This window comes from Belonocnema kinseyi, chromosome 7 (genome assembly GCF_010883055.1).
Source record: "Belonocnema kinseyi isolate 2016_QV_RU_SX_M_011 chromosome 7, B_treatae_v1, whole genome shotgun sequence".
Taxonomy (NCBI): Eukaryota; Metazoa; Arthropoda; class Insecta; order Hymenoptera; family Cynipidae; genus Belonocnema; species Belonocnema kinseyi.
Window position 1 is genome coordinate 80,829,804 of NC_046663.1, and position 27,727 is coordinate 80,857,530.

The 27,727-nt window shown below is 29.6% G+C and overlaps 1 protein-coding gene across 5 annotated transcripts in view; it reads left to right on the forward strand.

Moving 5' to 3' along the window:
- The window catches only part of LOC117176019 (WD repeat-containing protein 47), a 249,114-nt gene that overhangs the window by 95,527 nt on the left and 125,860 nt on the right, over positions 1 to 27,727 (forward strand). For 4 of the 5 annotated variants that reach the window (XM_033365973.1, XM_033365975.1, XM_033365972.1 and 1 more), the window contains exons 5-6: positions 24,035 to 24,145; positions 24,460 to 24,467. In XM_033365973.1, coding sequence (XP_033221864.1) covers positions 24,035 to 24,145; positions 24,460 to 24,467 — 119 coding nt within the window. Of the gene's footprint in view, positions 1 to 18,245; positions 18,726 to 24,034; positions 24,146 to 24,459; positions 24,468 to 27,727 lie in introns of those variants that run through there. The other variant, XM_033365978.1, reaches the window with a different exon arrangement.

Below are 27,727 nucleotides of genomic sequence, written 5' to 3' on the forward strand. Positions count from 1 at the left end.
AAGTCGTTATGTAAGGTTCCCCACTTGGGTCCATTAATAGCCAAGGTCTTTGTTTCAGGGGTCATTCACTCTACTGACACTCTTTTTATTAACTATTTGCCGGCATACTTTCCTGTCCTGGCATACTTCTCTAGCTTTTTTATGTCCATGCATTTTTTCATGCAGGCTCTCGTGTTTCTGTGACTTCTTATGTCTCTTCTAAGTAGGGTCTCATTCACACATTCTAACCATGTGTGAATATTAAATAGATTTTATTTCTATCAAAACATTTAGGCGGTTCGAAACCCCGATAACAATGCTTCATTTAACTTGTAAGTAAATGTTAGCAAAGAAAGAAAATATTAATACCTGACAAACACAACCTCAACTAACCCTTCTACTAAATCACTTTTTTTCCTTTTAAAGATAGTTTCCTATATTTCAGCCATCGTTTAAGCTGTTTAACACTGTGTTCTTCCACCGATTTGTGTACTAATTTTGCTCTTGGAACATCATCTTCCGTGACTTTTGTCGGATTTTCAAACATTGTTTTGAAGATGACAGATGTCAACAGATGTAAATAACGGGCTTGCTCGCCACACTTTTCGCACTTTTTTCTGAATATACTTAAAATTTGTTTGCCTTTAAACTCTTATTTATTTACACATTCATTTTTCGTTGTTATTTTTATTTACAATATTTTCCATACATTTTGACAGAAAACTGTTTGAAAAATACGGAAATGGCCTAAAATTCTAGCACGTGCACACTGTCGACGCCTATAAGAAAATCAAACTATTTTTTGATAAAAGTACATTCGTTTGTTTAGAAGTCATCTTTTTTGGTCTAAAGTTCAACGGTTTTGTTGAATATTCATTTTTTGGATAGAGAATTAATTGAAAATTGAACCTTTTCAAATTTCGTTAAATACTAATTTTTGTGAGTAAAAATTATTTTCAAATTGTAGAAATGTCATCTTTTTGGTTCAAAATTAATTTTTCTTGATCGAAAGTGCAACTGCTTTTGGTTACTGTTTATAAACATTTGGTTAAAAAGTCATATTTTTGCGGTTAAAAAGGATTATTATTTAGTTGAAACTTTAACATTTTTGTTTTAGAGGTGATCGTAGTTGATTGAATTGTTGAAAATGAATATTTTGTTGTCAGTAATTCAACTATTTGCTTGAAATCGAACTTTTTTGTCGAAAACTAATATTTTTTGAAAATTCATTTTTTTCTAGAAAATTTTCTTTGATTAGGCATTCAACTATTTTTGTTGAAAATTCACTTATTTTTATTAAAATGACTATTTTTGGGTTAAAAAATAACTTTTTTGTTAAAAATTAAGAGTTTTTGTAGAAGATTAATCTTTTTAGGCTTGGCAAATTGAACAATTTGATGGTAAGATTAACTATTTGATTGAAAATTAATTTGTATGCTTAAAATTTAATTGTTCTATAGAGAATTTGTTTTCCTGAGTTAAAAATTGAATTATTTCGGTAGATAATTAAACTATTTTGTTAAAAATTACCTAACTTTCCTGTTGAAACTTAATAATTTTTTCTCAAATCCAACTATTTGCTTCAAATTTAACTTTATTGTCGAAAATTATTATTTTTCCGTTGAAAATGAATATTTTTGGTAGAAACGTCAACTATTTTGTAGAAAATTCTTCTTTTCGGGGTTGAGTTGTTTTTAATTTTTTAAAAATTTCGATTTAAATTTCAACTATTTCATTCTTCTTTATTGGTTGAGAATTCAACTTTTTGTTTGAGAGTTAAACTACTTTGTTAAAAATCCAGTTTGTTGGTTGAAGACTCAATATTTTAGTTGAAGGAGTATCTTTTTGATAGAAAATTAAACTATTTTAATGAAATTTAACTTTTTCGTTTATGAAATTTTATATTTTTTATAAAGAAAATTTAGCTGTTAAATTTTTGGTTTTAAATTGATCTTTTTCAAGTAAAAATTCATCTATTTGCTTGAAAATTCATGCAATTTTTTTCAAATTCGATTTTTTTGTTGGTAGAAAATTAATATTGTTGTTTGAAAATTCATCTTACTGGCTGAAGATTCACCTGCTTGGTTAAAAATTAATACATTTTCTAAAAACACAATATATTTCGACTTGAGATCTCAGGAATTTAAAGCGATTCAAAATAAATTTAATGTTATTTGCATTCATTGTATTCAAAAAAATTATTATCCTACTTTGATGAAAAATCATCCTATTTCTCCTATACATATTATGGGAATTTTTTTTTCTTCGAAAATCCTTGTTAAAAAAATTTGACAATATAGCGAATTAAAAACTGCATATTTTCTTCTGAAGAGGTCTTTTCGTTGCATCGATTTTTTTGTTTAAAAAAAAATCAATTTAAAATAATGTGGTCAATTATGAATAAAATTGGCAATTTTTTTCAACGTATATGGGAGTCTTCTGCTTCCGTTGGTGTAGGTGGGCATTTCATAAACATTTTAATTGTTTATAATAATTTAATCCGAAAAATACCGTGTTGTGCCAGCTGCTTTTCGACCAAATTGTCGACCTAAATCGACACGACAGAAGCGGGAAAGATTCCCCTACACGTTGAAAAATAATTGCCAATTTTATTAAGAATTGGTGACATCATTGCGAGTTAATTCTAAAAAACACGGTTTTTCAATTTAAAAAAACTGCGGAAAAGCAACATTTTTTTAAAACAAAAGAAGCGATGCAACAAAAAGTCCTCTTCGGAAGAAAAGTTGCAGCTTTCAATTCTCTATATTGTCAAATTTTTTGAACAAAGATTTTCGAAAAAAAAATTCCCATCCCCACTGTCTTGACTTGGACAATAGCTTTGCCCGTTTCGAGCGTTTACCCGATTTTTGCATACCGGCTATAAATTATTATTCTGAACTGGAATATTGTTCTTTTTACTGCCATTAAAGTTTCCTAGATTGCCTTTTTGAGATTATTTGATGTAATGAAATAATATGGCACGATCGTAAGCATTCTCAAATGTCGCGTTAAATAAGCTAAAATTATCACGCCGCGAAATATCAAGGGCATTGTCTGGCTTATTTTGCAACTGCACATTGACATTAAATAGAATACTATTTCTTTTGTAAATTTTAATTAACTTGATTACATTGACCTTATGTTTATAACATTTTATAATTTAATAATTTTGTACATAAGTGTTATTATATCAATAAGAAGTTTAAATATTATATTTACTACTATAAATGTCGAATGTTAACGAGCATTAAACAAAAAACTCATTTTATATTTTAGAGGCACAAAATCTTCTTCGATAAATTTAATTAATTTTAATTAATACTAATTCTCTAATTCCTCCCACTAATACAATTTAAATTAAGATTTATTGTTCAAAAAACAGGGTTGCTAGAAAATACCAATTTCGAAATTCTCTTTCTCTTTATTTTCCCTCACCAATTTTTTATTTTCCCCGGCCGTTATAAATATAAATGTGCTGGAATGTAAAATTTTCAACCAAAGAAATAACTGTATAAACAAAAATTAAACTAATAAGATTACTTTTCTACCAGAAAAGATGAATTTTTAACAAAATACATGAATTTTCAACGAAATAGTTCAATTTTTAATCGACAAAATGAACTTTTAACTAAAATAAGGAATCTTTAATTAAAAAAACAAATATAACTTTCAATTGAGAAGATTCATTTTTTACCAAAAAGAAGAATACCCAACAAGTTATACGAATTTTCAATTAAAAATGAACTAGTTATATTTGCAGTTAAAAAGTCATTTTTTAATCATAAAAAATAAATTTTTAACAAAATACTACAATTTTTTACCAAAGAAATGAACTGTCATCCAAAAAGATTAAATTTTTATCAAGAAGATTAATATTATATCACGAACACGGTGTTCAAGAATGAGATTTTAATCACATTTTCGGGTACTGTACATTTTATTGTTTCTATCGTTTCATGGACATATTTCAACAACATTTATATCAAAATTAAAATAATCGTTAGAGCACTTTTTTATCAATTAAATAAAAACGATTTTTTTCGTCAATTCGTGAAATTATGATTTTTTTAACGTTTATTAATCCATATATTTACTCTCCTGAAAAAATATGTAAATTTCCCAACGTTTTCTTAATAAATATGCACTATAAAAAACATGTTATTTGATTTGTGAAAATTATTTTGCGTGTTTTTTTTTGTTTTAAGGTTTAGAATAGATAAAAAATTTAATTTTTACAATATTTTTTATTAAACAATCTAAAATATTTACATATGTACATAAACATTAAATCAAACATAATTACTACAATAAAGTCATGATGAACTGTCTCCATTACCTGTTCACTGTAAAATTCCAATCCTTTACCAGTTCTTTAACAAAAATGAGCAACGTGAAAACAAACCGCATGAATTTTCGGCGTTACAGGACGGTTCAAACTTATTTTTACTTCATCGAATAACCACATAATTTAGTATAAATAGTGTTTAAAGCGCCATTGTCTTTTACTTCTTGATTTTATTTGATTAAATTATTATTATTTTAAATGTTTATTATTATCAGATTTTTAAATTTAAGCAAAAACAGTTGAAGTATATCTTAGAAACGATAGAAACAATAAAATTTACAGTACCCGAAAATTTGATTTAAATTTCATTCTTGAACACCGGGCAACACATGAATTTCTTTAAAAAATGCATAAAGAAAACACGGCTGAAGCTAAAGATCAGATGGAAGAGGAAAAATTTAAAGAAAAGCGCGAAATAATGATAGAAGTAATGAGAATATCTGAAGAAAATCAGGGAAAAAGGAGAGAAGTAATAAAGAGAGAAGTTAGGCGGGAAATGGCCGAACTTAGTAAGCAATTGAGGAAATGGGAAGAAGTCAGTTAAAAGCTGAAAAAAAGGATGCGGACGTTGAAATAAAGGCTAGAAAAGCAAGAACAGTAATAAAAAGGAAGAGGAGTTAGAAAACAGGATAATGAAGATAGGAAGCTCAAACTACGAGTTTGGAGTTGGGGAGAGTACGAATAAGGAGAAGAAAAGGCTGAGAAAAATAGAACAGAGAATATAGAGATGAAAGAAAGAGAAAGATAGGGATAAAGGGTTTACGATTAAAGGGAAAGGAGCTGAAGAAAGGAGTGTATGAAGTACTAAAAAGAATTGATGCCAAGGTAGAGATAGAGGAAGTGCGAAGTCTAGGAATGAAAGAGCGAAGAAGGGAGAGAATGGTACTGGTGACAAAGAAGAGGGTGTTATATGGAAGCTCGAAGAGAATAGAGAATGATTTGCCATGGGTAGAAAGGGAAATACAGTTGATAGTAAGGAAAATAGCGAAAGAGGAAAAAACAGGGAAGAAGAACATGGGTTGAGTATCGGAGAATATAGATAGAAGTTGTGTGGTGGGGTACAGGAAACAGTTAGTAAAAAATGAGGTGACGAAAAACTAGGAGAGAAATGAAAGGGAGATATAGAAATAAGAAATATTAGTAGACAAAAAGAGACGAGAAACAAAAGTAGCGAACTTTGAAGGATATACTACTGGAATATAACGGGCTTAGAAAGAAAGGATAGGAAGCTTATGAGAAATTTGATACAATGGGAATTTAGTGGTAATGATGGAGACGTGGCTAGATGAAAAGGCATGGAAAATAGTAAGGGAAGATTACCAAGAGGTTACAAATGGCAGGTTCAAAGGCAAAGAGGAAGAATAAAAAAGGCATTGCAATAGGAGGAATGGTAATGGGAGTAAGGAACGAATGTATAATAGAGAAGGATAAAAAAGAGATGAAAAGACAAAAAAAGGTTTAATAGTAGTAGAGATAAATATGGGACCAGATGAAATGAGATAACTGATAGAAGAAAAGAAGTAAGATATTAGGCTTATAGTAGGAGCAGATTTTGATGTTACAAGATGAAGACAAGATACTGAATGGGGAGGGAAAAAAGTTTGCTAAAGAACCTAGAGGGGATGGGATGGTTTATTCTAAACGGAAATGTAGAGGGGGTGAAGAAGGGGAATATACACGTTCAGGAGGAAAAAGGGGTACGGTAATTGATTATGTGGTGGTGGATGTCGAGGTAAGAGAAGGTCAAGAAACTAGAGGTAGGGAATTATATACATAGATGCGAGTCACTTTCTCACAATAGTGATATTAGAGGGAAATAAGAGTAATAATAATAAGGCTAAAAAGGGAGAAAAAGTGTAAAGAGCAGGGAGAGAGGATTGGTAAATGGAAGGTAAATAACAGTCTAAGGAAAATGTCAGGAATGTCAAAATGGGGGAAGGTAATGTAAACGTGGAGATGGAAATAATTATAGGTGAAATAAAAAGAGTATTAGAGTGTACAAGCAAAAAGAAATTAGTGAAGTGTGGGATAGACGTGAATGGTATGAGGAATGTAAACAGAAGAAGAAGGAATAGCGAAGGGAATTAAGAAAATGGAGAAAATGGACAAGTAGTGGAGAAAAAAATAGGCGGAAAGAGAAGGAGTATACCGTGTTGTGTGATAAAAAAAGGAGAAAATAAAAGGTAAATAGAGAGAGAGAGAGAGAGAGAGAGAGAAGGAAAAGAGTAAACCAGCATATTGAGATGGTAGAATGGAAAAGATATTTTATGGAATTATTAGCAGGGTTAGAGAGGAAAGAAGGAAAATATGGTAGAGAAACAGGTGAGGAGGAGAACATTACAAGGGAGAAAATAGTAATCGTATTAGTGATAATGAAAGATGAAAAAATATGGTGGAAAGAATTAAAGGAATGGGCATGGATAATGTGCAGTATACTAGTAGAGTATTGTGAAGAGAGGGGTGGTTAGAGTTATGGAAGGAAGGAGTAGTGCTATTCATAATGAAGAAAGGCAAAGAGGAGAAGGTTAAAGATTATAGAGGAGTTACAATAATTGACTTAAGGCGATATCAATTTATGACATCATAACTGCCCCCCCCCCCCCCAGCGACCTTCTTCTAAGTATTGCGACCCTCTGAACCCGAAAAGCAGTTTTTCGCGAATTTTTCTTATCTGTCTTTCTTTTTGACTGCCTGTGTCAATGTGTCTGTAAATTTTTAGTTTGTCAGCACGCTAACTTCAGAAATAATTTCTAGGTTGTATTGGCTCTTTTAGTGTCTTAAATCAAAGGCCAAGACGCGAGCGCAGCGCGCGATGAGAATGTGCCCATGCAGCGAGCAGATGTTTGGTTGAAGATTCATATTTTTAGTTGAAAACTGATCTCTTATGTTAAGAATGTACGTGACTATTTTGTTAACAATTTGTACTTTTTGATAGAAAATTGATCTCTTTGATTGAAAATTAACTTCCACTATGATATTCAACTACCTTGTTGAAAATCTATATTTTAAGGGTGAATTGGACTGATTTTATTTGAAAAATTTTCTCAAAATTCTGAGGAAAATTATATTTATATAGGTTTATAAACAAATAAAGTTAAAAATTAAGTACACTGAAACCCCGTTTAAGTTTACTCCTCCGAAACGAAAACATCCTTATGCTGATGCGATTGGTTGACATATATATGGGAACCTAGAATGGGTGGAGCACTGAGAACTTATTGGGGAGGTGAAAGTAAACTTAAACGAGAAGCAGCGCGTGAACTTAAACGACAGTGAACTTATCCGGGACTAAACTTAAACGGGGTTTCAGTGTGATTATTCGAAATTTTTATTTTGTATTCAAAATGGCTTTTTCCTCCAAAGGAGCGTCTACATATTACGTGATGCTGTTTTTATTGATTTATGACTCAGCCCTCCCTCTTGTGACAATTTTTGACATTTCGGTGACACTCTCCCATCCCTAAAAATTATACGTGACACTGAAGCATACACTCTCTCCTACCTTAAATACGAAATTTAAATGTAACTTTATATAATCGTCAAAAAAAAATGAAAGATGAGTTAAAACGATTTGATTCTATTATACTTTTGTAGGGTACCTCTTTGACCTTGACAACAGCGCCATATAACAGGCGAACTATTGGGTATCTCGAAGTTATTGGAGCAACGTTAATGAAAAAGAGTAGTGAATATCAATTGATTTTAATAAAAATGTTATACTATGGTTTCAAATTTTTTACTTACAATAAGATTTCTTTCAAATATTGAATTCAAATTCAAATTTCTTCCCAATACACTGGAAATCCCATTTAAGTATCTCTCATTTACGGCATTCCTAGAACTGATGGACACGGAATTTTGTATGCTGGAAGCGCGGGAGGCGCTCATTCAAGCGTGACAAACAACAAGAGGGTCGTACTCAGTTCGTTAGTTGCATCAGGTTGCGTCATGCATTCGATTTCAAAATATATTATTTATTCAACTCTGCTTACATTCGGAGCAAGCGAACGTTGCGTTCGATTTGAGTAAAAGCCACGTAGGGCCATCCCCGAAACCGCACTTAAATGGGATATCCAGTGTAGTTCCAAATTGGTGGTGATGTATTAGCTACCGTGCAGACGTACAAGGATAATTTTACATGATTAAATTCTGTAGAATTTTTTTTTTCATTTTACAATAATATTGTTCTTTAATACATCGACACGGATAAATCTGGTTTTTAATAGGTAAGCGTCACGTATTACAAAACCTTCACAAAAAATAGAAATTCGGTTTCTATAGAATCGTAAATGGAATTTAGTTGTAGTTTGTTGACATTCATTCACATTCATTCACGACATTGTTTCCGAGATCATGACCGGAAGCCGGATGCACGGACCACAGTCACGGCGAGACCGTGCTTCAAGGTTTGTGGTCGATAATAATATTCGATTGTTCGCACATAAATTTATTCTGATCATGACTGATGTCATTATTTCCGTTTCGTGGGAGCAGTTCGAGATCAGTTCGATTACAACCAATCATTCATATCTTAAATATTTTTTTATTCAATATTATTTATTACTAGTTTAAAATATTAACTTCTCTAGTCAGATAAATATTTAATCAAATTAGTACAGAAGTTTTCTAGATCAGAAAAAAAATATTGCATGTGTATAGTAGTAGTGTGTTCCAAAAATTCCACATTTGAATTTTAGTGCTCATAAGAAATGTTCAAGGAATAATTTCTACTCAATACATTTTGACTCCCCAAAACCCTCTTATATTGTAATGTGAAAATACCCAAAACATGCAAAATAGCAGTGTTATATAAAATTCGTGCCAAAGGCGTTCATTTCAACATTTAATGTTTTCATCCGATAAGTGACCAATTTACAAGACCTTTTTCAGTTTTCTTCTTTAGACAATATATAAATTCCTTTTTTTCGGGCGCCTGTGTTATTATTATTGAATATATTATTTAGATAAGCTTACATTTCTCATAAACCTGAAGTTTGCAGAGTTTATGTTTCAAACGGGAAAAATGAACGACAACCAATCATGATCGCGGGTTACCATGCATTTTTTAATAATCCGATATTTTGAAAAAATATAAAAGCTTTACTTTTCAAGAAAAGTCTTTTTGTTGATAAGTGTCAGGAGTCACTCAACTAGATACTCTTCTTTGAGTTTCATATTCTCGCGTGTAAGATTATTAAATCACTGAAATAGAATTTATTTTGCAAAAGTAATTTATGAAATAAAATGGATTCGAAAGTGAATAAGTCAGTAATTACAATCACTTTCCCATATTTTCTCCCGCAGTATCTATACCACTTATTAATAAATCGTAATGTTAATTTATTAGGAAAGAGTTATTTTAATCGCGTAAATGTAATGTTAGAACTGTTTCTAAGTTTTTGCTCTTTGTTTCTGTGTGGCAAGAAATGAACAAGTTCAGTCATTGTCATTAGAGAGATTGGCGGTTACTGACACCTAGAATACCGTGCTGGACAGTGTAAGCTGTAATCGAAACTGCGTTCAAGCATGCATAAGTTGTACTTCTGCACGTGTTAAGGTCCAAGGCATTATTTTGTAACCGGCATTAAATCATATCCTTGTTTCCACTCTCAATTGATTTATAATCGTGTTTGTATCTTGAAAATAATTTTTTTCACATTCAGGGACCACAGTCTGTCCCATTTCCCCTTTGCTTCACGTTAAATTTGAAAAATCCCCTGAAAGACAAAATCGAGATTTTGAAAATTTTTTCTTTTTTCAACAGGTTTCAATTCATTTTTAAAGCATCACAAACATAAATTACAGACATTAGAAATAAAAACGCTTTTAAAGCAAATTTTTCACGAAAACAGGGTTGTTGCATACATTTTTAACAATATATTTTTTGAATGCTACAAAATATTCTGAAAATTGTAGTACATACAAAAAAGTATGGAAAGCTCTATTAAAAACTTCGAAATGTCACATGCTGCAAAACGTTAAACCAATCAAAATTATGTTATACAGTGGTTCCATTGACTAATGAAGCTGACAGTTGGCGACAATATTTGTGACCATCCGCAAGTCGACTTTTGGCACATTCGCACTGTCGTACTTTACTGATTCCGGTATCGGTGAACTTCTAAGCATTTTGAACATTTTTTTTTAAACTTTTTTTTTAACAAGTTTTAAATGATAAACATGAAAATAGGCTATATTTACTCCAATCAATAGCGGCCATATTAATTCCCCTGAAACTGTGCTAATCGGCTGATGTTCACTTCTGACCCTGGTCCAATCAGAATGCCTTAACTTCCTGCAAAATATTGAAAAAGTATGCTTTTTAATCATTAAACGAAACTTCAAACTTAAATACATAGGATTGCCTCAAGTAATTATTTTCAATTCTTAGTGCTCTTTTAATTTCACCAGGAAAAAATATATATTTCAGAACACACTACAACCTCTTTCAAATTGAGAAGCTTCAAACTTCTGATATTTGAAGTAAAAATATTGCTGCTTAAAGAAAAAATAAAATTTTTAACTTAGTAGTTGAATTTTAACGTTAACTAATCTTCGACAGAATATTTAAGTTTTCAACTAATTAAATAGATTTTTAACTAAAAAGATGAATAATTTTTATGTATAAACAGCTAAATTCATCGAAATGATATGAATTTGCAACAAAACATTTGAATACAAAGCAGATTAATTTTCAAAGAAACAGTTGCATTTGAACAAAAAAAAGGAACTTTTGACCAAATGAAATGAATTTTTAACCACAAAAGGAGGTGATTTTTAAACCCGAAATGATCAATTTCCAACAAAAAATTTAATTTAAAACGAAAAAAGATTATATTATTATAGATATAGATTATAGATATTTAAGAATTTTCAACTGATAGAAATAAATTAGAAACAAATTTAAACGTCCAAAGAAAGAAAAACATGAAACAGGTTTTTTTAAAATAGTCATTTTGTCGTGTTTTCAAACTCTTCCTTTCGAGCTTACTTATAAAAATACTTTGAACACGTTTTATGAAAATATGGTTAGGAACAAAATTTAGGAATGTAGGGAATCAAAAACTGTTTGTTGATAAAAATACATTTGACAAAATTCAAACATGATCATTTGCAGTTATGTTGTTCAGAAAAACTTGCTATAGAAAAAACGCTACTATTGAAGGGCACTTTCGTTGAATATTCACGAGATATCCATATGATATAAAATGTTTTTAATAATAAATGAAATCTCCTTTTTTCGAAAATCCCACACTTTACCTGATTGATCCTCTGTGATCCCTGGAAATTGGAAACTTTAATTTTTATCTTCTATTGATTCTATTATGCATTGTTCTTAATTTCAAGAACTCTTTATGATGGATTATAAATCTTTTCTAAGAATTTTGCTGCTTGCTAATAACGTCGGCCTTTATGCTCGGATTGAGAGCGAAGTTCTTTACTTTTCTCTCTGCACTGTCTAGTTATTCGTGCCTTGAACTCTTCGAAAATATATATGCGTTTATCAGAGCTTGCAGTTAAGATGCAGAGCATGCAGTGTCATTATTTGATTGTTCTTCAGAAAATAAATTCATTTTTTAAGAATTATAAACAGAAATTAAATATATTAAAAATCAAGACCCTTTTAAAAAAGATTCTTTTTGATAATACCAATTTCAAATATTTTATATAATTTTTTGTTTGATAATTTTTTAGATTTAAAGGATATCATCAGAAGCGAAAACTCTTTGTACATGTAACAGGCTTCGCAGGCCAAAATGATCTAAAAACAGGATAAATAAGGAGATTTTTTACGAAAATTGGTTGCGAATATTGCATTATCAACATTCATCTATTTAGATGCATTTTTAAACAAATAGTTCGTTAAAAAAAAATTTCAATCAAAATTAATTTTTTACCAGAAAAGACAAACTTTCAAATAAAGAAATGAATTTCCAACTGAAATCAGGAATCTTTAACCAAAAAAAAGTTTTAATGATGTAGTTTAACTTTTAACCAAGGAGTTGAATTTCCACCCAAAAAATATGATTTTTCAAGAACAAATGTAATTTTGACATCTAAAACAAAAATATTTTCAACAAAATAGTTGAATTTGTATCCAAATGGTAAATATTTTAAAACAAAAAGACCAATTCTGCAGAAAATAGTTGAATTCTTGACCCAAAATTATTAATTTTCCACGAAAAAGTTAATTTGCAACAAAATAGTTGAATCTTCTCCCAGATTGTAGAATTTTCATACAAAAATGCAATATTTCTAGAAAACATTTGAATTTTCAAACTGAAATTAGAAACTTTTTACAAGAAAGTTAATTTTCAACCAATCTTTTGGATTTTCAAGCAAAAAAACGATTCTATTTTAGCACAATTGTACAATTTTCAACAAAATAATTAACTTTTCAATCAAATAATGAATCTTTTGACCTAAAAAGATGAAGTTGTAACGAAAAATGTAGTGGTTGTTATTCCAAGCGAGAGCATATTAATTTTCAACCAACAAAAATGTTCTACTAAAGGAGATCAATTTGCAAGAACAGAGTTGATTTTGCAATCTACAAAGTCGAATTTTAAAAAACCTTAAATTTGAAATCCGAAAACGAGGTTAATTTCCAACCACGAAAGATGAATTTTTAACATAATAGTTAACTTTTTGCTTAATTCCGGTTAATATTCAACAAAATGTTTGATTTTTTGAACGAAAAATATTTAAATTCTACCAGAAACCAAATAGTTGAATTTTTAAGATGAAACACACCATTTTTTAGAAGACAGTTGAATGTTCAGTTAGACAAGTTGAAGTTTCAATGAAAAAATTCATTTTCAGTGAAGTAAATAGACTTTTGTATAAAAAATATGAATTCTGAATAAAAAATATAATAGTTGATATCTTAACAAAGAAATATTTTTATTTTAACTCAAAAGCAGTTTGATTCAACCAAATAGATGAATTTTCAACAGAATAGTTTAAGGTTTAAACAATTAGTTGAATTGTCAATTCAAAAAGATTTTTAATTAAAAGCAGTTGAATAGATCTAAAAAGACGAAGTTTTAACCAAATATTTGATTTTTAAACCAAGAAAGATATTTCAGTTAAGAAAAAAAAAATTATTGAATGTTCAAGCTAAAAAGAAGAATTTTCTACAAAGCAGTTGATATTTCAAAAAATATGGATTTAAATTTCAAATGAAAAAAAATGAATTCATGCAAAAAATAAATTTTAAATAAAGTAGTTGAACCACCAACAAAAACAGAATCATTTTGTACCAAGCAGTTGCATTTTTAACTCAAAAATATTAAATTTATACAAAAAGACATGATTTTTCAAGACAAAGACAAAGACAAATTTTTATCGAAATAATTGAATTTTTTACGAAAATGAATTTTGCAGCCAAGAATGAAGACAAATTTCAACTACATTTTTGAGACTTTAAGCTAAAAAGACGAATTTTGGATTTTCTGGAATATTATTGCGGGTATATTTTAACCAGTAGAAGGTTCTGAAGTATTTAGCAGAATTTTTAAAGATAGCTGAACATATTTTTCAAGACAAAAATGACTAGAAAGCTTGTTAATGATAATATATCAAACCCCTTTTAATCCCTTTTTCAGAAAAACATCCCCATTCTTACCTAAAATTCGATTACTGAACCTCAGTGAACTCTGAAATATCCTGGGTACTATTAGAAATCCCTACTTTGCTATTATTTCAATGAAAAACTAAAGTAATTCAAAAAGTCATATACGTTATGTTTTGAGATCACGATATTAATTTCTTTCCGATCTTGTTTCCTCATATTTTCAAGGTTTTTTTACCTATAAAATAATCATATACTTAATAAATATAACGTTAGCTAATGCAACTTGTAATAGGGAATCGAGGTCAATGTCTGCCTTGAATGAAATCGGTCGATCTCGATTCCCATGAATGAAAGACTCTGTCGAATAGTAAGGACAAGAATTTAAGCATTCGAGCAAAGGGTGCAAGACTTGACTTAGCTGCTATTTTAATACCACAAATTTCTTGCACCCTCGAGTCTAGAGAAAATAAAACAGATCAAAAACAATTCAGATAAAAAAGAGAGTAATGCCTTTAATTAGTGGATCTTTTTTGTGGATCTTTTTTTAAAAAAATGATTTCATTTTCGTTTCAGATAAAAATAGTCTGAAACCATTTTTTAATAAAGCATTTCTTATAATTCAAGAACATTAATTAGAGATTAAAAAATGGATATAGACTAGGTCGAAAATAAAAAATTCTGGAATTTGACATTGCTACGCGGGGTTTAGGTTTTTTCTTCGGAAGCAGAAATGTATTAAATCAAAATTATTTTTTGAAAAATGATTTATTAAAATTCCCAAAAAAATGGGAAGACATTTTTGATTTTGAGGAATTAAAAAAAAATTAAAATAAATAAAATTTAAAAACTCTGCAAACAAGAAATTTATTGAGCATATCAATTGATTATAAATTCATTTTATTTCTTTAGGATCACAATACGCTAATTTTTCGCATTCTAGTGATTTTAAATTCTACACGGAGAGAAAATTTAGAGAGAATAATTCGTGGAACTGCTCCTTGATTTTATCACCCTTTGGCACGAGAACTAAGATCTCAGAATCCTTGATTTTAAGGAAACGGTCTTTGTTTTTAAAGCAAGGCTGTTCCGTCAATTAATTTATTAAAATTTCTTTCCGTGTAGACATTTGTTATTTTCGGCCCACCCTATTATCCATTTTTGACTCTTTTATCTTCTTGACTTATTTCCTGATGTATTTTTATCAGTAAAAAAAGATGTGAACACAAAAATTGTTAGAAAACAGTCACTGTGATCTCTGTATAATAATAACTTCTTGAAGTAATTTTGTTATTGATAATTTGCAACTATATTTCTTGTACAGCACATTCATAAGTTACTGAGAAAACGAAGAAAAGTGATTACCTAAGTTGAAGTACCTAAAAACTGACGACAATTTTATCTCCTCATTGAATTAACAACACAAAAGGCACGTGGATAGTAGAGAATAGTATGGAAATTGTATATCTTTTACCATAAGAAATAACGGCGGTACTGTACGGTCGTCTAGCTATATGCTATATTATTTTACGCCATCTGCTAGACGGTTATTTGTTCATATGCATATGGGTAATTCTCCTCATACAGGGTACTTTTCAAAGAAGAAAATTGATGATAAATTTTTTCTCAAAACTGAATTTTTTAGTTTGAGTTAGATTTTGTAGCACTAAAAAGAGCTTGTAAAAGTATTCATGCTACAAAGTTATTTGAAAAATAATTATCTAATACAAAAATAAAAATATAAAATGTCTATGCACAAAATAGTTATCTGATGCAAAAATAAAAACATAAATTTGTTTTCCAAGTAAAAAAATCTTTTATTATATTTAGTTCCAAAACATAATATTATATTTTCTGATCCATATATAGACTAAAATTAATTACCTAAAAGCTGTATTTTTCATGACAATTTTTGCTAAACATTTTTCGCGGGAGTATAATAGTTTATTATCGGGTTTTCCCGAGGAAAAGCAAAAATGAAGGTTACGTTGATGAATGTTAAGTCAATGGAAAGCGCAGCACAAAAATTTGTCCCAAAGTTTTTAAATACAAGAGATTCCAAACTATTTAAAAATATTGTTTCATCCCCCCCATAATTATATATAATTAAATATATATTATAGTTCTGAAATATGATAGTTATTATCTGTTCCTCCGATGGTTTCTAATTACAATACGCAACTTTTTTTTGTTTGTGATGAAAAAGTTATAATTTTTTTAGAAACTTGATGAATAAAGAATAAGATGTTTTTTCCACGAAGCTATTGAAAGTAGTCATTTCGAGATAAGTTTCAAGCCCATTGGGCATATATTTTAAAACTAAATAATGATAATATTTTTAAATTATTACAATCGCTCGCATTTCCCTGAATATTTGGTCAGCGAAGTGGAAAACTGTAAATACCTAAAACTCCTGAACCCAGCCGAATACTGCATTTTTTGGGCACTTAATGTCATTTTTATTGTGATTTGCAATAATAAAATCAAGTCTTTAGTTTGGATATCTATCGTTTTGGTAATTCATCTCTTTAAGACGAAAGTTATCTTCCTGTAGAGAATTACCCACATGGGAAGAAAATACTTGTATTGAACAAGGATATGGAAACATATATTTTATTACAAAAATTGTTAGTTGCACCTTCCTTAAAAGTCAGTTTATTATTTTCTGCCTTTCGAAACTTATAGTTTCGAAAGTGAATAAAGAATGAATGTTAAACCTGCAGTCTTAAAGCGATTTTAACGTGTACATGGTAGAATTTTATGTATTTCCACTTTTACTTTAAGTTTTTATTCTTTTTCAAGCCACTTATTGTAATGTTTATTCAGATGCATTAACGTATACATATTCGTGAGTCAAGGACGGTTTTTCCACATTTGGGTGATGTTTGTGAACATTCAAAGGAAGATTTTGTATGTAGGTCTTAATTAACAAGTTGAAATATATTTATTTTTACTTCTTACACTTACTTTAAAGCCCATAAACAGATTTTTTTATTGACGACTATAATTTCCTCAGGCCTAAACAAAATTCTTTTTGTACTTTACAACTATTAAGAAAAGACATACAACACTAAAATCACATTTTTTTAAAGAAATTTAGCGTCCAAGAACATTTTTTCAGATCTAAGAAAATGATGTCTTGCTTACCCGTTGAAAATGAGGTCATATATCATACATAATACTAAAAAAAAATACAAATTAAGTGAATATTAAAAAATGTCTTTTGTGCTCATTTAAAAAAAATGCTAACATAAAGAAGTATTTTATTATTTTATTTTCGATTTTTTATGAGAATTTCCAATCAAAAATAAAATTAGATTTATTTCAAAGCATTTCTACGAATTTCCAAAATTTTAGGGATATAAAGGACATACTAAAATCTTAAATAATTTTAAGTTATTTTAAAATATTGCAAGAGTTTCAAGAGATTTCGTTAAAAAATGTGTTGTTATAAATTTTTTAATATTAGATATTAAAAATCAAGGATATGAACGCGCGCTTCGTGGATCGACTTAAAAATATATAATTGGAAAAATAAGTTCTTTAATAGCAGATTGTTTTTTTTAATGAAAATTTACCCTATTCCCCCTTTTTTGACCTCTTTTTATGCTCTGATTTCTGAAAATCGAGCGCGAAGCGTGAATTTTATCATGGGAATGTGTGCCTCAAAGTGTACAGAACTTTGAGAAATTTAATCTTAAACTATACTTAATTCCGTAGAAAATTCAGAATATGTAGGTGCATAGAAAAACTAGGACCTAAAAGAGATGTTTTTGTTAAGTTTTCATGCAAGCATTCCGAGTGCAAAGAATAAATATCCGAGCGTGAAGCGCGAGTTTAGACAGATACTGGCGTTCAAACTTACGAGTTGCGCGCGCATTGTGCAAGGAGATTCTAGCCTCGTAGCGGGCAAATTAAAAAAAAAACCCTATTTTCCCTACAATTGAACAGTTGAACCACTGTGATCCCTGAAACATGTTTCTAACATCAAGTTCAATTTTCACTACATTGTTATCAGCTTATCGCTCGTAAGCACAAACGCTATGGGCTTATGATCCTTATGGCACGCGAGTTTCTTCAAGCGAAAATCAAAGCAAATTCTGAGCTGACTGAGGAGCGATAGAGGCTTGGTATTACAGGGTGAAGCCAAACCCATCAATGTGCTACGTATTAGGTTCTCTATGTGTAATGCATGTGAACACGTATGTTTATGGTTTATACACGTACACATTCATCATGCTCGAGTGCACATGCATACACACTTGAACTCGACACAACTTATGCCGCGAAACAAGCGAGGGCCGCTGAGCTCTCCAGATACTCAACAGCGGCCCTCCAGAACGGTAGTGTCGTCCAATTGCAGTTGCATCTAAGTTTTCTTACAGTCGGTAGCTGGCAGCGTTTCATAGATCCATACGAAACAAAACAAAAATAAGTTGTGAGAACCTCCCGAGTGTGACCTTAAAATTCCCTAAACCATAATTTTTGGATTCAAAAATTAAAAAGAGTTTTATATATTTTTGAACTTTTTAAATAATTGTGTGAAGTGACAAGTTCATACAAGTGATACTTTGGATGCTGGAGCCGAAGTAAACATGTGTCAGTGACTCCTGGAGTGAGGATGTTTGTTGTTGAAGTTTTGTTTTGAGTGTCAAGGGTGTGCTAATCGGACACAATGCTTTATCACAAACCCACGACTCCGCGATTTCGTATTGCGGAGAGAGTCAGTGTGTCGGTCAACAATCGACCGGTTTACATGAAACAGAACAGTCATAGTAGCACATACAGTCTAAGGAGTTCTGGAAGCATGCCGCCGTGCGTAAACCGGTAAATCTTTACAGAAATCATATCGACATGTCCAAATGAAAAGTTTCTATCTCGGGAAAACTAAATGAAAAGGTGGTAACTCGTGAAGATTAAATGAAAAGTTGCTACAGAGTTAAGGGAGAGTTAACAGTTAAGGGCGCTGATTTTTAAAGATAATTTATATGGAATTTTCATTTGGTTTCTCCGACATAGAACCTTCTTCATTTGGACACGTTGATATTAGCTGTGAAATTGATAATATTTTCTACAACTTTAATTGCAGATCTACTATTTTGCCATTTAAAATTTTGTAGTGGGTTTTGCTCTTACAAGTGAAGATTAGTAAGATAAGACCATGTTCATGGTGTCTAGTGAATCGCAAAATCTACTTTTTTCTATTTTATCTTCTTTTTATTGTCATGTCGAGTATCAGGAAGGGAAAAATCTGATTACTTCATGTATTCTCAAAAATCTTAAGATTTCCGTAAAAGAGATTTTGCCAAAAAAAGCAACACATCACCATTTATATATTGCTTCTTTGGATTACTAAAATTGTATTTCTACTCTTATGCAACCGTGTACTTAATGCCACGGGGTATTAATGTGGTGTGTTACAGGTACAAAATAGGTTCACCAGTGAAGCTAGTATTTTATTTTTGTTTGTTAGACAGCTAATAATATAGAATTTTCAAATAAAACATCCTCGTCTTTGCTTTCTCCTTTTTAACTTTGCTGAAGAATTATTTCTTCATGTTTTGTGTATCATCATTCGAACATTTCAAACGAATATCGGAATGACAGGTAATAAATTTTTAGTAAATAGAAAAAACTTAACACATTTACATTTCATCTTTCGTTGCATCAGAGATTTTTTTTTAATTGTTATAAATATTAGAGCACGCGGAAATTTTTGGTCATCAAATACTAATAAATAACTAGAACATCAAATCTAAAGGTTACCGGGAATTGTCCATAGGGTGGTCCAAAAATTCGATTTTCAATTTTTGGTGATCGAAACCCTTCCCTCGGGCTTTTGAAATGAATAGGGGTTTATAAATAGGATAAGCTCAGTTGATGGAAAAATAGAAAATTTACTATTATTTGGGATAAATGATGTGGTGTTGATGGCTTCTTAGGATATTTAACATTTATTTAATTAATTTTCATTTGTTTAAACCATTTTTTCTCCTCAAAATCATAAGGAATTATTATTTTGTGAAATTAATGACGCAGTTAATAAATAATAGAGAAAATTCTAGTTTTTTTTTAATCTCACATTATGTTGCTTATAAAATAGTATTTTCTTGCCTGAACAAAATAGATGTAAAAAAAGTTATGCATAATGTAAGGCGTAAATGAATAATCATTAATTTTTCAGGGAGTGTTTACATCTTCACACATACCGAAAAAGTCCGTCTATTCGTACAGATATTTTGGTACAAAAAATCCCCTTTCCAGCTACCCCATTTCGTACAAAAATGCAGTTATTTTTACCGAAATTTCAGTACACATAGCCACGCCCATTGCTTAATTAATTGCAAACTGTCTTTCATAAAAAATAGAACTATTAACATTAATTTACTATGTAATTAATTCTAAAAATGGTAACTTTTCAAGAAATGCAGGTGGAAACAACGGTTTGAAAAAGTTAAAATAGTTTAGATGATTGGAAACTATTTAAAAAATGTACACAGAATATACGCAGAGAAACTCAATATTATGGGACAATTCATTGATAGATTGAAAAACTCTGAGAAGAAAATAATGTGTTCCTATAAAAAATCCTTTGGAGTTCATAAACTTCGTAGTCATTCTCCTCTTTTCTACTTGTTTAAAAAATTCCCCTTTTCCCACTGTTTGAAAGAATTTTTTTCTTCTAGTATTTTCGCTTAAATGCGAACTGAATTACTAGAATCCACTATGAAAATCCAACTTTTTTGGTAGGAAAATTAATTTTTTAAATTGAATAGTCTACTATATTATATATTTCATTCATAATTGATATTTCTTAGTTAAAAATTATAATACGTGTTTAGAAACTTAATTATTTTGTTCACAATTCAACTATTTCGGTCAAATGTCATATTTTTGGTCAAAAATTTAATTACTTGGTTGAAAGTTGCACTACTTTGTTCGAATATTATGTTGTGGGTACTTATTAAACCATTTTTTTAAAATTCGTTTTTGTTTTGTTGAAAATAGATTTTTTTCAAACGCAAATTTAACTCTTCCATTTTGGTTAAAAAATGTATGTATTTAGTTAAAAAAATCTTTTTTTTTCAATTTTTGTTGAAAATTCATTGTTTTTGTTTGAATTTTAACTGTTTCGTTGCAGGTTAACATTATTTTTGAAAAATCAACTCTTCAGTAGAAAATTCGTTTTAGAGTTTTTTAAATACGACTGTTTTGTTGAAAAATTATGTTTTCGGGTTAGAAATTCTATTATTGTGTTATAAATTTCATCAAATAGGTCGAAAAATAACTTTTTGAATGAAAATCCATATTTCGGGTTGAAAATTAAACTGCTTTATTAAGAATTCGCCTTTTTGGTAATCGTTTTGGCTGAAGTATTAGCTCGTACATTTTGCATTGAGAATTAATTGTTCTTTTTTATTAAAAATTTAACTACTTGTTAGAAAGTTACTATAATCTAACTGGATGTAGATTAAAATTTAATTATTTCATTAAAAAGTCATATTTTTTGTCGAAAATTCAACTTTTTTTGTTGCAAATTCAACTTTTTGAATACAAATTTATCTTTTTATGTAGAAAACTTCTTCATTGAAAATTCAACTATCTTTTAAAAAATTCGTCTCTTTGCTTAAAGATTCAAGTATTTTGTTAAAGAATTGTCTCTTTTGCTTGAAAGTTCTAATATATGATTAAAAATAATCTTTTTAGCTTGAAAACTCAACTTTGGTTGAAAATTCTACTCTTTTGGTGAAAAATTGATCTTTTTTGGTCGAAGATTTCTCAGTTTTCTTAAAAATACAATATATTTCGACTTTTGAATGATATAGTATTTCATATTGTATTTAATGCTGTACTTATATGCTATTTTTATTTAAAATAAGTAATTTCCTTATTATTCTGAATTCAATAAAAATCTTATTCTTGCGAAGTTTCTCTCCATTTACTTTTGAATAATTAGAATGCATAGGGATGGAACGGTATCCAAATTTCAACGTAGTACATTTTTCAAGATCCATTTAAAGAATAGGTGGTAATTTTGCTTTAAAACGTAAAAACTATGTGGCTATTTGCTGAATGATTTCGTATGCTATATATAAGGATCATAACGGAAAAAGGATGCTCAACTTGCTTCATCGTGCGTGAACACTAATGTCCATAATTCACAATTTGCAGGAACCGCCAATTACTAAAGATGATGGTTATTTTTTAAGACAAACGTGGCTTCGATTTCATGCATATGAATACAATCTATTTCGTGACAGTACATGGTTTTGTAGTGCACTCATGTCATAAAAATTTAAGTGTCACTTTTTCATTTTTGTATAATTGGTATTAACTATTTGCACTGAGAAAAATTGATTATACCGGTTATGATATTAAATTTTAGAATTTGGGACAGCAATATGTAGAGATTAAACCGTAAACTCTAGATTTTACGTTTTATAATCCAGGATTTAAAAAATTAACGTTCAAATTATACGGCTTAATATATAAAAAAATTATAACAATTATTCCATTTCCCATTGGTTCAGGGTGGCCATAGGTTAGTAAAAACCTGGCAATCAGGGAAATATCAGAAATTGTTTTTGGCCAGGGAAAGTCAGAGAGTTTCTATAAGAGTTACTTTTAAAAACTATCAAGGATAATAAATTTGTCATTTTTTTATTTTAATTTGAAATTGCTGTATTCATTTTCAAAAAGATTCGATGTTAAAAATGTTAAAAGATTATGATTCTGGTGTTTGAATTTTAATCTTTAGGGAAAATTTAAAATTGGACAGGCAAAAATTAATCGATTTTGAAAATTTAGTTTTGTGACCACCTCGAAATTATTATTCTTGTTAGTAATTTATTTGCCTTATATGTCTATTTACATTTTTGCATTTTTATTTTTTTGTGCAAGAATGTCTTTGCAGGTAGAAAAATCAACAGTTTGGATAGAAATTCAATTGTTTTGTTGAAAAGTTAACTATTTTATTTAAGTCATATTTTTTCGTCGAAAATTTATCTTTTGGATTAAAAATTAATTTTTATGAAATATTTTTACTTGAAATTTTTTCTAGAACTTCTCAAGAACTAACTTTAAAAGATCATGTAGGTTGTATACCAAAATTACATTTAAATAAGTAAGTCTTCTGCTGATGCATCACTACAAGAAAGAAACATAGTAGTTCAGTGGATGTTTCAAAAAGTATATTTATTTTGAGGAATAAATGAGGACAAAAAGGGAAAAAATGAATCATGCGTTTTTGTCAAAATACTCTATTGTTTTACCTATTACAAAAAAAATATTTATACAAAATATTGAGGAATTCTTGAATTTATACAAAGTAGGCATGAAATTAAGATAAAATAAAGTGCTCTTATTTTTATTTTACATGTCAGCGTAATCATTACACATGGAGACGCTGTGCTTGTTGGAAACAGCGCGCTTACAAGAGGCACATTCAGTTTTTGTTTTCCTATCTTTTGCTGTACTGCAAAGAGCACAGCGTCGTTTTACGTCGTTTTGTCAAACATACTTTCTAGATTTGATTATTTACTCTGAAGTAAATATACGCTAAAAAAATTGACTCCAAAATCATTTTCAAACGTACTTACCACACTCGGGTTCAAAGGACGCAACTCAATTTTTAAACAGATGCTACAAATAAACTAATGGTCCCAGCGTCATGCTAAACGTCCTGAAGGGTAGTTAAACTCTTGAACTATCGACGAATGTTGCAACAGACCCGCTCCTTCGCATTTACGTACTTAAACTTTAATTACAAAAGGTCGTTGGGTCTCGAAAACCCATGTGTGGTAAGCAAGGGGTATTTGAATATTAATGGTCAGGGAAAATGAAAAATTGGCTCAGAAGAAATCAGGAAAAAGTTAGAGAATTTTGAAAATCAAGTTTTGCGACCGCCTTGTAAATTCCTCACATTGTATTACTAATTATCTTGTATGTATTCATATTTTGTCAAAATTTTTCAACTAGTTAGTGCTATTTTTGTAATTAATTTTTTTTCCTTTTAAGTCCTAACATAAAATTTTTAATTAAAAGGAAAGTACGGGTTGATTGTAGCGAAATTATATACTGCCAGATGACGCTTCCTTTTATATTCAACCTGAAATTATTTTTTCGTTTGGTTGCAGGATAAAACAACCTTTAGGAAGTAAAGGTCCATCACCTGTGCATACCGGCACGCCAGCTAGATCCGGTATTCAGTCACCCAAACCAACCATCAATGGATCAGACCCAGTCACGTAAGTTTAAAATACAAGAATGATACAACACATGACGTTCCTGAATTTTTTGTAGCTTTGATTCATGATGTAATTTAAACTTTGTTTATGCTTTAATCCATTCGCCAAGTTTTCTCAGGCTTCAAAATTTATTACCCATATATAATATTTTTGCTTATACCTTATTTCTAAATATTCTTGTCTGTTTTTTCTATATTTTTAAAACTTCTTCCACTTCCTCCATGTACAGTTTTGAGTCAAGATTCTTTTTGAAATATTTTCAAGTTTGAACCCACACTTTTTATAATATAATGTAGCGTATGAATGCAATTTTAGAAGCAAATTATAAACTGTTAAACATAAAAACTTAAAAGCATTAATACTAGCATCCAATGTGGAAGGAATTCAATACTTGAAGCATTTATCCAGGATAACAATCTTAGTTGGCAAACAATTTAAATTGTGATAAATATAAATTTTAAAGAAGACTAAATATAAAAAGAAACAAAAGATTGATAAATTTAGAAGTGGTTCTTGTCCAAAATTGAAGTAATATTATATTTGAATATCACTTGCCATCGTAAAAATTAATGCAATTTTTAGTGAGATAAATAAAAAATTCTTTAAATTTTCAGATGGTTTTTAAGACTTTAAAAATACCTACTTAATTTTAAAAGCAGTGTCTTTAGCGACCTTAAAACCCTGGAAATCTCCCTTAATTTTTCATGGAAAGCTTGATTGTTTGTATTCTCTGCAAAAAAAACATTTATTTTATGTAAATCCAAACATTAATTTAAATCTTTTAGTCTGTTAGTATTTTTATATTCTTTTAGTATTTTCGTATTTAAAATGTCGTCCAGAATGTTATAGCATACATTTTCATGATATTGAACTTAAAAATAATAAAACTTATTAGTTGAAATTGTCAATGTTAATTCAGTTTCAGGATTAGAACTTTCGACGGATTGACCAGTTTAAATTTCAGTTACACCAGATATGTAGATTTCAAAATATTGTAAAGTTTTCTTACGGTTTCACAAAGATTTCAAAATATGTGGAAAAATTTTCCAATGATTGTAAAGCTTTCAAAAGATTTCAGAAAAGTTTCAAAGATTTCAAAGATTTCATCGGGTCTTTTCACCAAGACGTGTACATCAGATTTCAAAGATTTCAAACGATTTTAAAACTTCAAAATATTTTAGAAGGTTTTAAAAGATTTTAAATATTTCAAAAGATTTTACATTTATTTCAAAGATTTATAAGGTTTCAATCAATTTCAATAGTCTTCACAATGTTTTAAATGATTCCTTAAAGATCTCAAAGATCTCAAATTTTTTAAAAGGATTTCAAAGGTTTCAAAAAGGCATGTACGTCAGTTTTAAAAGATTTCAATCGATTCCAAAAATTCTCACAAAGATTTCACAGTTTTATAAATATTTCAAAGATTTGAACAGTTTCAATTATTTCATGAAGTTTTAAAAGATTAAAACAAGATTTCAAAGATTTCATAGAGATGCAAAAGATTTCAGAGGCGTGTGTACATCAGATTTCAAAGATTTCAATCGATTTCAAAAAATTCCGCGAAAGTTTTAAACGTTCTCAATGATTTCACAAAGATTTCGCAAATATTTCAAATATTTCAAAAGGTTTAAAAAGATTGAAAAATTAAAAAAAAACTCACAAAGATTTCAAAAATATTTTCTGAAATTTGTTAGTGGCTTGCAAATTTTAGTTTGAATTTCAATATCATCAATTGGGATTAAGAGAAAATTCGAAAATATTATCGAATTCTAAAGTAGCCATTACAGTAGCATTTTTAATATTTCTAACAGGTTAGTTATTTTTTAATCTTTTCTATTACTGCAAAGTGTTTAATAAAGTGCAACAATACAGAAATTGTTGCATTATTAACCTGGAAAATCTGGAAAAGTCCTTGAGTCTTTTATAAGAATCGCTAAATATACTGGTTACTTTGGTTGAAAAATGTTAATTTTTAAGGTTATTAATTTTTTATCGTTAACTTTCAAAACCAAAATTGAGAAGAATTAAGTCATAAGCAAGTTTTACTTAAAGCGCGAATTTAAAAAAGAACTATTTCGAACCAAAGATTAAAAGTAGAACAATTATAATTTTAAAACCTTTAACATTGAATAAATAACACTGAATAAATAAATAAAAGCACTGGTCGAGGCAAATAATTGAATTAAAAAAAAAATTGTTGTCGCTTTGACTTCGAAATTTGTTATCCAACAAAAAATTTTCTATGATTCTTATTTAGACAGTTTTCTTTTTTGGGCTTCGTTCTCTAATTAAACTATACAATTTTTAATGGTTTATTTTGAAAGGAGCTTCACTGTAAAATAATTTAAGAATCGAACATATTCAATTTAGAAGGCTTCTAATTTATAATTGTACATTATTAAAGATTGATCTTAAAATCGCAGTTTAGTTTTGAATATTTGAAAAAAATTGTTCAGCTTCAAAAGTTTGAATTTGTTATTTTAATTATCAGACAAAAATGGTTTTAAATTGGGTAAAATGGAGATGTGGCCATAATTTTTCTCCTTGCATTTGAGACTCAGCTTCATAAATTTTAATAGAATATCATCATTGATTCTTTATAATAAGAGACTATGCCATTAATATTTCCTTGGCATGCGTTTAGATACATTTGACAATCGTTAAGAGGAAGGCTTTTCATTAATAATAATTAAATCTATTTAATTTAATATGTTATATCAAATGAAGCTTATTTTCAGTGTTTAATTTCTTGTGTAAAGTCCTGGAAAAATTACGACTAATAATATTTTAGCTGCAGTATAGTAATAATAATTCTTTAAATTGTGTGGATAGAGTGAAATGATAAACGTTCTGCTTGCTCTCCAGAAAAACCTTCGAAGTAAGAAAGCTCTGTGTTGCATACTTGAATATATGTTCTATTATCCACCGAAAATAACCTTCAATATATAGATGGCTGTCCTACAGTTAAAAATGAAATATATTCTCCGTAAATTTTTGGATGTTAAGCTTTAGAAATGGTCGTGCGGTCTGACAGACCGCACCATGGTTCTCATACATGGTTCTCTCTCCCCTGGCCTTCTTGAAGGCTGTTGTTATTAGTGTCTTTAAATTTAATTTTGTTTTCGATGAAGAAGGTGGACAACATGGCGTATAATTGGTGGGTTATATCAATTGAAAGCTGATAGGCGGTCCGTGAGACCGCAAGTCCACGGTAGAGTCGCAATGTTATATTTCGCTTTCAATTCGTCTTGAGATATTTAAAACGCAAGATGTTACATATAAACTAACGAGTTTGATGCGGGTACCCCTCATTTGAGTTAAAGGTGACCAATTAGTTTTGACGTGTCGACGTGCGGTCTCCCAGACCCAGACCGTGCTAAACTTCTAATATGTAGATCGCTCCCACACTGGCGTAACAGATTACACAGCCACACAAAAAAAAGTGTGCGGATCTGGTAACAAGACACACGTTTTCCTATAGATTTTGGGGCGCTGAATTCAAATTCGGTATCAAAAATCACCCATCACGTCATGGTTGAGCCATAACCTTAAAAAATGACGAAAAATCATGCACTGAGGCAA